This window comes from Pseudophryne corroboree, chromosome 12 (genome assembly GCF_028390025.1).
Source record: "Pseudophryne corroboree isolate aPseCor3 chromosome 12, aPseCor3.hap2, whole genome shotgun sequence".
Taxonomy (NCBI): domain Eukaryota; kingdom Metazoa; phylum Chordata; class Amphibia; order Anura; family Myobatrachidae; genus Pseudophryne; species Pseudophryne corroboree.
In genome coordinates, this window is record NC_086455.1 from 138,214,069 (window position 1) to 138,226,195 (window position 12,127).

Below are 12,127 nucleotides of genomic sequence, written 5' to 3' on the forward strand. Positions count from 1 at the left end.
CTACCCGTTTCCTCCAATTCCGCTGAGCCCAAGGGTGCTCAAGTGGATCAGGCATCAAAGAGTGAGAGCAATCTTGATTGCCCCGGAATGGTCCCGAAGAGCGTGGTACGCGGCTCTTCTGGACATATCCGTAGAGGACCCTTGGCCTCTACCTCTAAGAAGGGATCTTGAACAAGGACCGTTCATCTACCCGGACTTACGGCGGCTTCATTTGACGGCATGGAAGTTGAGCGGAACATCCTAGCTCACAGAGGGCTTTCCAAAAAGGTAATTGCGACTATGGTGCAAGCCAGAAAAACTGTGACGTCAAAACACTATCATCATATCTGGCGGAGATATGTCTCTTGGTGCGAGGAATGCACATATCCCTCTGCAGAATTCCGCTTGGGAAGGTTCCTACGTTTCTTGCAGGCTGGAGTGGATAAAGGCTTACATCTAAGATCCATTAAAGTCCAGATTTCAGCTCTTTCCATCTTCTTCCAGAAGTTGGCTCTCTTGTTGGAAGTTCACACCTTCTTGCAAGGGGTGCTTCACATACAACCTCCATTCGTGCCACCTACGGCACCTTGGGATTTGGATGTAGTGTTACGCTTTCTACAGTCCTCCTGGTTTGAACCTCTGTTGACGGTAGAAGATAAGTACTGATGTTACTGGCCCTGGCTTCTGCTAGGCGTCTCTCAGAATTGGGGGCCTTGTGCAAAAGTCCGTACTTGGTCTTTTACGAGAACAGAGCGGAGCTCAGGACTAGACAGCAGTTCCTGCCGAAGACGGTCTCCGCGTTTCACTTGAATCAACCTATTGTGATTCTGTCCAGTTGTGCCACTTCTGCTCCTTCGGAGGCACTGGATGCGGTGCGAGCCTTGAAAATCTATGTCAAAAGGATGGCTCGGATCAGAAAGACGGATTCCTTGTTCGTGCTGTATGATGCGCAGAAAAAGAGTTGCCCTGCTTCAAAGCAGTCCATTGCGCATTGGATTAGGCTAACTATCCAACAGGCCTATGCGTCAGCAGCCTTACCTGTTCCACAGTCTCTGAAGGCACACTCTACCAGATTGGTGGGCTCTTTCTGGGCGGCTGCCGGTGGAGTCTCGTCCCTACAAGCATGCCGAGCTGCTACCTGGTCGGGGAAGAACACCTTTGTGAAGTTCCACAAGTTTGATACCCTGGCCAAAGAGGATACCCAGTTTGGACAGGCGGTGCTGCAGATATCTCTGCACATTCCCACCCGTTCTGGAAGCTTTGGGACATCCCCATCGTACCAATTATGTCCTCAATATCCCTTAAGGATGATAGAGAAAATAGGATTTTAAATACCTACGGTTAAAATCCTTTTCTCATAGTCCATAAGGGACATTGGGCGCCCGCCTCTGTGTGGTGACTTTCTGCAGGTTCTCTGTTATGTGTTCCTGTTCAGCTGTTGTTGTTAATGTTGCTGGCTAGGTTATATGTTGGTGTGCTGGTGTGTAAATCTCACCACACTTTGTTGTTATGTGCCTTCTCTCAAGTATGTCCTTTCTCCTTTGTGCACTGTTATACCTATAACTGACCTGTAGGAGGAGACAGAGGGGAGGAGCCAGCACACCCAGTTGAAGAAATTTAAAGTGCACTGGCTCCTTTGGACCCGTCTATACCCCATTGTACTAATTCTGTGCCCAATATCCCTTATGGACTACGAGAAAATGATTTACCGGTAGGTATTTCAAATCCTATTATATGCGCACTACTGTATGGCCAAATGTGTATAAGGGGTATTGCTGTGTAGCATAACCAGGATAACAGACATTACCGTGCTGTGTAATGTGAGTAAGGGACACTACTGTGTGGTGTAATTTGAATGGAGTGCTATTGAGTGGCCACACCCCTTTTTTGACACGCACACACACACCTATTTCAAACACGGGGAAGGGCACCAGTCCTTTACTTTGCCTGGGGCGCTCAGACCCTCTAGATACACCCTTGCCAGTAAATAAAACCCTTTCCTTGTCAATAAAACAGACAACTCCAGCCCTGCACAATAAAATGCATGGGTGACAGGGTCAATGGTTTTGAGAAACCGGTCTGTCTTCTTAGACATAGAGGACGCAGGGCAATAGGAATGTGAAGTCTCAATTCCTGATTGAATGTCAGATCTTGTTATTCCAGCCACTGTAAAGCTCAAAACTTGTAATTTTTTTTTTTTTAAGTAGTTTGTAGTGAGCAGTATGGAATACAGAGATGATCTCCATTTGCAAGGCATGTCATAAAATATATATATATATATTTTATTACGTGAAAGCCCTCACTCACTCACTGACTATCACTAATTCTCTTACTTCCCGATATGTTAGGAAGATGAAATTTAACATAGGTATTCTTCAGGTGGGAAATAGGAAAACTACATAATCAGAATTTTAATAAACCTCCCCTAAGGGGATGAAAAGGGGGTTGACGCATGGTCTGAGTTGCGTGAAAAGTAACACCCAAACGGACAATCGGACCAAAATTTGGATTGCACCTCCAGTGTGTAGAATTTAATAAACTACAAAAATGCTCCTGTCACTTTTTACCGTCTCTGCTACGGGCAGGGCCGTCTTTTCGTATGGGCTTAATGGGCTCTTGCCCAAGGGCCCCAGGAGTATAAGGGCCCTAGGCTGATAGCTGAGGGTCCCCTCTTTCCAGGGGTACCAGATTTTTGAAAATCGGCCCTGGGGAACAGGAGATATCTGACTTGAAAGCAGCGGTCCCCATCCAAGCCTGTTAATTGCTCTTCCCAGCCAGAGATCTCGAGTTCTGTCTGACTTAAAGTTTTTCTGAGGATATAATCCAAAAGCTGGGACTCTCCCCTTTTGGTGGACACAGGCAGCTTGTCTCTACTATGTCCAGAACCAGAGATATCAGCCTTCCAGCAGCTGGTCCCTGCTCCAGCTCCACACGCCTAATATGCAGTTTTAGATTTTTGTTGGTGAATTGCTCTAGCTGCTGAACTCTGATCCCTAAGTCTCCAGAACCTCCTGAAATGGGGGACTCTCTAGTTTTTATTATCCCATTCCAAGCTAATATATATTTTCAGGAACTTGAGATATCTGCAGTCAAGCAAGCTGCCCTCCCACCGGAAAATGATAAATATTAAGCCCACTCCACTATCCACCCCTCCTCCTTCATTCAGCCCAACACCCCCTTCTACAGTTTAGCCCCATCTGTGCAGTAAAGGAGTAATTGGCAGAAATTACTGCTCCAGGTCCTACATACAGAGCGGAAGATAGAACAACCCCTACCGCCTGCAGGACATCAAACATACCTCCCAACTATACCGATTTTCGCGGGACAGTCCTGTTTTTTGGGGACTGTCCCGCTGTCCCACCCGCGTCCCGCAGTGGGGGCAGTTGGGAGGTTCCTGCACTCGCAGCAGCGGTGAATACAGGAGGAAAGGGGGCATGCCAGCAGTTCACGGAGAGCTGGGCATGCCCCCTCAGGGATAAAAATGGGGGGGTGGCTCACGATCGCGGATCCTCCATGAAGCCACACCCCCTTTTCATAGGCCACGTTTCCCTCTTTACTACAGAAGAAAGTTGAAAGGTATGCATCAAAGCTGCTGCTGAAAGCACCCCCACCCCTACCACTGGAGGATGGGTAGGGGGTCCAGTGCATTGATGTGCCCAGGGGCCTACACTGCTGTTAAGACGGCCGTGGCTACGGGTGCTCCTCGGTAATGGCAAGAACCATGGATTAATATTTACTTACATTAAGACAACTCAAATTTACAGCTCTATAGATTTACCAGATTAACACTCATTTATATTTACAACCGTGAAAATCAGAAACTCCCGTGCGAAGAACGGGTAAAACAGCTAGTTTAAAATAGAGGTAGGCTGACATGATAGATTTTAAATGTTTTTATGAAAGTGAATTGTGGTACTGCACAGCAGCTGGTGGGGCTATAATGAGGTTATTCATGACCTCTCCACACATCTCCCACTTCCACCTGCCCTCTGGGAGCGCCCGGGTGTGAGGATTTAAGCTACCTGCTCCAGTTTCCACAGTGTAGTTTTGGAAAGACGATCATATCTTAATTCCCTCGCAACAGCTCTTTGATATTCAGCTACGATCATAGCCAGTGTCTGCTACCTCTATCTCTCTACCTCTATGAGGGGGGGGGGGGGGGGGGGGTATTCCAGGGGCCACAGTACCAATGCCGGCCTCTCATCCCTGTGGCTTTGTGCATAACCACCTGCACTGAGGCACACGTGACATTGCTATAACACTCCCACTGAATGCACCATTTTTGCGTGCATTCACAACCACCGCCCATCACATTTCTGATACCTTGTGTAATGCATGCACCATACAACTTTCTAGAAACTTACACACAAGCACATTTGCGAGAAAAGACAACCCACTAAGTGAACACCGGCACTGGGTGCAGCTCTAAATCAGGCCATGCATCAGTAAATCCCACTGAAAGCCACACTTGCCAATACACTGTTCAGTTCCAAACTGCTCCTATTTGATTTTAATATCTCTTTATTCACCCTCCCCATGTATATTTCTTGAAGCATTTACCTGTCCCAAAAACCCCACCGTATTTAATTATTGAGGTGCACTGTAGACTGTTCATATAACCTCACTGCAACTCCACTGTGACCTATGGGTGGTCTCCATCTGTGGATGGAGGAGCACCATTATACCACAATGGTATAATGGTGCCACTACACCATTATGTAGTGGTGGCACCAGACAGTGAAGGAGCACCATTATACCACAACCAGACAAGTTTCATCTAGAAGCAGATCTTCGCTTTGCACCTGGATCCTGGGAATCCTGTGCGTTATTTGATGGTTGGGGATATGCTATTTACGGGGAACATTCAAATGTTTTTAAAGTTGGTTGGGTGTCGGTTTTTTCCTGTCTATTAGATAGGGGAAAAAACAGACTCCCAACTGACTTTTCAAAGATTCGAATCTCCCCCTTTATGTTTTTCATTGTAAGTGCAAGTTCTATAGATATCACTGCATCTCATTTTCTCTTTTAATCGAATAGCAAAAACTTGCGCCGTGGTTTTTTTTTAAATTTCCCGCTTTTAATTTCCCTCAAAATGTTTTACACAAATGTAGTTAATGCCTATTAATAGCTGGGGGTATATGTATCAAAGCTTGGAGAGAAATAAAAAGTGAGAAAGTGCTAACCAATCACCTTCTAACAGTCATTTTACAGACTATTTAAAAAACAAGTTAGGAGCTGATAGAGAGAACCAACCAATCATTCTCTAAGCTTTGATACCTCTGTGGTCTTGTGTTATTGTATTGGTCCCCAGTTGTACAGCATTATAGAGTATGCAGGCGCTATATAGATGTTCATAAATGTCTCGATTTGATAGGATTCAATTTATTCTTCGTGTAAGATCTGTACAAATATGTCAGGTTGCAGGACGTGGTTTAGGATTTTGCTGTAGGGGGTTTGTGTGGGTTCAGAGATTCACAAAAAAACTGAGGGGTTATCACATCTTCTGAATAGGAAAAGTGGAGGTGTTGCCCAAAGCAACCAATCAGATTCCAGCTTTTTTTTTTTCATTTAGTACATTCCATAATATGTTAGGTTGAATCTAGTTTGTTATGGGCAGTTTATCTGCTTGCAGCAAGGAAGATCAGAAGCTCCGCCCAACGACTAGCGGGGCCACGCATCGCGAATGTTGTCGTTCAGACACTGAACGATCTGCACTATTATGAACGATTTGTAGTTCCGATCAGTCGGAAATGTTCAAAACGCTCATAATATCGTCTAGTGTATTTGCACCTTAAGCGTGTATTTTGTTTTTATTTTTTTAAATAAAAATAAAGTAAACAAAAAGGTGTTCCCTATTGACTGTTGAAGATGGTGGAATCTCCCGGAATGCTTAGCAAAGGAGTACATTGATGTGCTAACCTGGTTACATTTGAATAAATATGGGACACCCCCTAAATCGCCATGTCTTTTTGCATATTGTAAGTGTAATCTGTATTGTGTGGATAAATTAAAAGTTTAACTTTTTTTTTTTTTTAATTTAAAACCCTCTGTGATCCCCGTTCAGCGCATTCCAAATTTGAATGTGTCTTACCGCTGCGGGGGAGCAGTTCGGGCTTCGATGTAGATTCCTCCGGTGATGCAGCTTTATTCCCGTAACGCTGGTGTTTGGTTCATGTACTCTGTAGTAAGTGGGCACAACAACCTAATACTACTGAAGGGGTTAACTATCAAAAGGTGATAAAAACTGCAAGTTTAATTAAATTTTATTTTCAACATTTGATACTTTACCTTTAAAATATTATAGAAAAGTGCAAAGGCTGCATTTTTACAGCGGACATTTGAAAAGCACAATTTTTTTTTTTTTTACAAATATATATCTATATAAACTCATTGAAATTGATCTAATGAATGGTCAATACATACAGTATAAGGCACGTTGTTGCATGGGCTAACATTTTGTATTTTTAAACACAAGACTCTTGGTAATTATTATATATAGCCAAGAAGTTCATTACTATATTCCTGTGATTTTAAAAGCATAAAACCAGAGTTTGGGAAATGGTGAACATTACCAGGTAGACATGATGGGGTACATGTAAATCATTTCCAATATGGCAAAAGTACAGATTATTCTGTGATTCTGCAAAGGGATCCAAAAGCAGCAATTTGTTAAAAGGTAAAAATTTTAGAAAAAAATAAAAAAAATTCTGTATTTTTGCTGAATTGTAACCTATTACATGTACCCTGAAGTATCCTTTCCACTCATGCTTCTATAACTGCACCACAAAGAACAATACCGATTACTAAACATAGTACAACCTCAACAAATATGCAAATGCCATCAAATCTTTATTTTATATGTGGCACTGATGGCTAACCCATTAAAGGGCCAACTAAATGTAAAATACAATTTAGGTTACATAACACAAAGCTACTGTAACCGCACTGTGGGGCAGGGGTGGTCTTCAGTTTGCTGGCTGTTGGGATCCCGGTGCATAGTATACTGGCGCCGGCATACCGACACTTTTTCTCCCTCTTGGGGGTCCATGACCCCCCTGGAGGGAGAATAAATAGTGTGGCGCTCCACCGTGCCCACAGCGTGGCGAGCGCAGCGAGCCTGCAAGGGGCTCATTTGCGTTCGCCACGCTGTCGGTATGCCGCCGGTCGGATTCCCGGCGCCGGTATGCTGGTCGCCGGAAGCCCGGCCGCTGGCATACCATACTACACCCGTGGGGCAGATGTATTAACCTAGAGAACGCATAAGGAAGTGATAAACCAGTGATAAGTGCAAGGTGATAAACGCACCAGCCAATCAGCTCCTAACTTTATTGACATATTGGAGCTGATTGGCTGGTGCGTTTATCACCTTGCACTTCTCACTGGTTTATCACTTCCTTATGCCGTCTCCAGGTTAATACATCTGCCCCTGTGCAGATCCATACAGAAATCTTTGAGAACTTAGAACATTTAACTTTCTTTTTACCCGAGTGATGTCTATTCTATCACTAGACATTTCAGAGGAAGCAGTGGCAATGTGCAGAATCCTTCAAAGTGATAACTGGACAGAAAGTCTGCTATAAGAAATGTTCTCCCTCTGTGGTTGTAACTTTATATTAAATACCTTCAGTACTGATAAGCTACTGTACATCAGCGGTCCCCAAACTCTCTGTCCTCAAGGCACCTCAACAGCCCAGGGTTAAAGGCTATCCATGGTTGGTTGAGCACAGATGTTAAAATAACTTGACTGAAGAACTAATTAAGTCACCTGTGCTCAAGAATGGAAATACTTCAATCCTGGACTGTTAGGGTGCCTTAAGGACCAAGTCCTAAGCTATATGGTCATAAATGTCATTAACAAATCTTTGGCATAAATCAAGTATTGTTTAATGTTGGTGATGAATACAAAAAAATTGTATTAATTAAAAAGTGTATTAATGCAATCAATACACTAAGGACTAATAGAGCTCTTTGAGGTACAGTGCGAGACACAAAGTGGCTCCAGGGATGGCACAAGTTTATTATAAATCAATAAACAGCAATCATGAATATTGGCTCAGTCCATAAGATGATTGCCGCCACTTTATCTCTCTCTCTATCGGAGTGTTCCCTCTAGAAACTCTAGAGGGCAGGGCGCCGGACTGCGGGGGGCACGTGTGCGCACAGCGACCGAAGAGGGGGCGTGACCATGTAAAATAGGGGGCATGGTCATGTAACGTCATTAAAGTGGGCGGGTATATAAAAACAGCTCTATAAACTGAACCATTCTAGTGTTCAACTGGACTTGGACATGATCCGCTTATCTCTGTAGATCTGTAGAGAAGCACACAATATTTGGCCTTCATCAGCAACATGACAGAAAAAAGCATCAGAAAACAAAACATGAAACAATAGCTACAGAATAAGTACACTTTTTGCTATTAAATAATCTACTTGGCCATGACTAGTAAATTAATCAGAATTGAGATATTGAAGAAAGCGATAAGATGAAATGAACGTCAGTAATGGGGCAGCTGAACATGCAGTGCACACATTGATTATCATCTCATTAAGGTTATCTCCAACATGGCTACTTGCAAGTTCTAGCATGGGGGATTGAGTGAAAAGGCAAAAGTTAAGACACACTGCTCTTACAAACATATCCAGGAACTTTCAGGAACCAGTAGTTCAACTCATCTCTTAACATAGATGTGCATCAATACTCAGGGAATCTTTGCAATAAAGTGGCAACCTTCACTGCTCTATCCAGGTCATACGACTCTAGTTCTCCAGTCTAGATACAGACAATAAAACGTGAGAAGAAAGAAGTCATCTCTGGAATGTGCATTGGTGGTTTTCATACTGTAAACCTGGACAGCATTTTCACAGAAAAGGGGTCTTTGGTGTCCAACTTGACTTTCCGTCCAACAAACCTACAAGCAGCAGACAATGTTGACTTACAAGTCAACATTAATAAAAACGGAGGGACTCATATCTTTAGGGAATGATCAATAACTGGGGGATGGGGGGGGGGGGGGGGGGGGGACTACATTGAGTTTATTTTTCACAGTCAAAAAAAAGAATAGAAAAGAAAAAAAAAAAAAAGAACCTAAACATACATGAATCAACATGTTTAAAACTGTCCCATTGGAAAAGCTTCATCGATCCACCTCCTAAGGCTCTTTGAAGAATGTAAACTGGGCTGGTCTTTGAGATGTCAATTAGTGTATTTTCTTGAGATGATGGTAAGGTATTTTAGTGTGAATCAGGAAGGAGGACATTCATTACTATTCGTTCCTCAAAAGAGAACTTGAGGGTGAATCAGCCATGTGGCTAACCAGAGGTCAATCGGCTTTGTGGTGGTTATTGTTCTGCACTGAATGACCATTGGAAACTGTCCCGTTCTTGATGGGCTCTTCTTCATCGGTGAGATCAGTTTCATCTCGGTCACTTCTTTCATCTTGTTCCAGCTGTAGACATTTTGACACAAAAAAAGAAAAAAAAAAGAAAAGAAAAAAAAAAATCAAACAGGAGTTTATGGAATCCCTAAAGAGGTTAATGGCCAACAATAATGACATTTCATATTTATGCTTTGGACTACCATTAAATCGCCAACATTTTAAGAGTCAGAAGCCTGAGGAGCCCAAAAATGATTTGGTTTTAAAACAGATAACTCTGCCACCACCTAATTAGGGAGCAGTGATGTCACAAGTGAGCGGTTACACTCATCCAACTCTTACTACCTGGGTTGAGCAGTATTAATGAGTAGCGTGTGGTCAGTATAAAATGTATAGTTTGCGTTTGCAATAATTTTATTAGTAATAAGACAATAAAAGTATTAGTCAAATACATAACACACCAGCCCTTTACCCAAGTAATTTGTCATACCTTGCCCGTAAGAAACTTGTGGGCCATGCCAAGTATGAGATAGGCCCAGAAGATGTGCAAGCATTGCAGTATCCACAGCAGTACATTGAAGAAATAGTATCCAAAGAAAGCTGGATAGTGTACTCTAGGGTAAAACCAGTTACAGTGCAGGATCCTGTGGATGGAAAGAGAACAGAGACTCGATTTCAAGATAATTAGTGTTTACAGATTTTTGTAAAAATGGACTTTAATGGAATTGAAAGGTGAATCCTTACATGTATAAGCTACTTTTTTTTTTTACTTGGTATATTCCATCATTCTGTGCTGCCCATTTATCTAACACCAGGGCTGGACGTTAAGAACATCTGTTGGACACTCAGTCAGTAGAGATATTGGAATGTTGAGTGGAATAGGATAGGAGAGGAGCCATCTAAAAAGCATATGGTGCTAGCCACAAATTGGGAATTGCCAACATCTAATTAATGTAAATAAGGACAAGCCAAAATAGTACATAAAAAAAAGCAGACAGATGTAAATAAAATAAATATGGTAACTCTTAGAAAAGAATAGCATGCCTCACTTTTGTATATTTTAAAGGATTCCTTCCATTGAAAGGGGTACTATTCTACTTTTAAGGCACAAAATGTACTATATATATATATATATATATATATATATATATATATATATATATATATATATATATATATATATATATAAAAATCAGGATTCAAACATATTTTTGCTATTATTAATAAAGTGAGCCCCTCCCCCCCCCAAAAAAAAAAAACAAAAAAAAAAACACCCAAATGTCGAGACACTGGCTCAGAATAATGAAATGTCATTATTTGGGTGAAGAAAAAGGAAAATTTGGCCTCAAATCACCCCCAAATACACTTTTCAGTTTCTCTTTTTTCAACTTTCCATTTTACGTGTATTTTAACAAAGTTTGCCTTCTATTAATAAAAATAAAAATACACATAAATCTGCAGTGCTCTACTACTACCCAATTTTTTTTATTTATTTTTTTTTTGGGGGGGGGGGGGGGGAGAGGGTGCACTGTACATGATTTGCACATTTTATTCTATTTTTTATTCTATTTTTTTTTATTTTGCAGGTCTTTACAGGAAAAATTAGACGTTAATGGCTTCCATGCAATTATGGTTGTAACGCCACCAAAGTCAAGATGATTGTATTTCAGGTTTTAAAGGCGTGCAGAGCAAAAATATGGAACCTACGAAACTTCCACTTACCAAAATGGAAAAATAATAATTCTGGTAATGATGAACACCACAGCAAACACCACAAATATGTTGTTGCACATTTGCTTCCAGCCAGCATAGTTAAACATTTTTGCAGACTGTGGAAAAGAGAGGATAACAGTCGGTTTCTGATTGCAGCAACTCTTTGCATTTATCATATACAGAAAATAATGACCATATTATTTAGGGTATCCGTTCACATGGTCGACCATGTTATGGTCGACAGTCATTATGTCGACCACTATTGGTCGACATTGACATGGTCGACATGGACGACACATGAAAAGGTCGACACATGAAAAGGTCGACATGAGTTTTTTAACTTTTTTTCCTTTTAGGGAACTTTTCCATACTTTACGATCCACGTGGACTACGATTGGAACGGTAATCTGTGCCGAGTGAAGCGGTAGTGGAGCGAAGGCACCATGCCCGAAGCATGGCGAGCGAAGCGAGCCATGCGAGGGGACGCGGTGCACTAATTGGGGTTCCCAGTCACTTTATGCAAAAAACGACACCAAAAAAAGTTAAAAAACTAATTTCGACCTTTTCATGTGTCGACCTTTCATGTGTTCATGTCGACCATGTCAATGTCGACCAATAGTGGTCGACCTAATGACTGTCGACCATAACCTGGTCGACCATTCATACCGGAACCATTATATAGATTAAGAGATCATTTCTATAAAACAGGAGACAAATCTGCCTGTCATTTTCCAATAAAATCAAGTTGTTTTTTTCCAAAAAAGTAACTAGGGTTAGAGTTAGTGTTTCACTTAGTGACTGTTTAGGTTTTAATGTTTTGGCAAGAGAGAAATTCCAGCAGCATAAGAATATTTTCATTGGGCAAAGGAAACACTGTTCACCATGAGGGCCAGCCGCTTAACCCCATGTATGTGAGATTTTGGCCTCAATGAGCCCGATTCAGAGATGTGTGCTAATACCACCGTAGCTGCGAATAAGTAAGCAGCGACTGTGCTAAATTATGCAAATGTTGCAGCCACCTGGATTTGTATTAAGACGCACAATGGCAACATTACGAGTCG

The 12,127-nt window shown here is 42.0% G+C and overlaps 1 protein-coding gene across 2 annotated transcripts in view; it reads right to left on the reverse strand.

Annotated features, from left to right (window-relative positions):
- Positions 1 to 9,025: 9,025 nt before the first annotated feature.
- The window catches only part of CERS2 (ceramide synthase 2), a 96,115-nt gene continuing 93,013 nt past the window's right edge, over positions 9,026 to 12,127 (reverse strand). Inside the window, exons 9-11 of one of the 2 annotated variants that reach the window (XM_063948065.1) lie at positions 11,076 to 11,182; positions 9,844 to 9,997; positions 9,026 to 9,425 (exon numbers count right to left, since the gene is read on the reverse strand). In XM_063948065.1, the coding sequence (XP_063804135.1) occupies positions 9,300 to 9,425; positions 9,844 to 9,997; positions 11,076 to 11,182 (387 nt within the window). In that variant the 3' untranslated portion in view covers positions 9,026 to 9,299. The remainder of the gene's footprint in view (positions 9,426 to 9,843; positions 9,998 to 11,075; positions 11,183 to 12,127) is intronic. The other variant, XM_063948066.1, reaches the window with a different exon arrangement.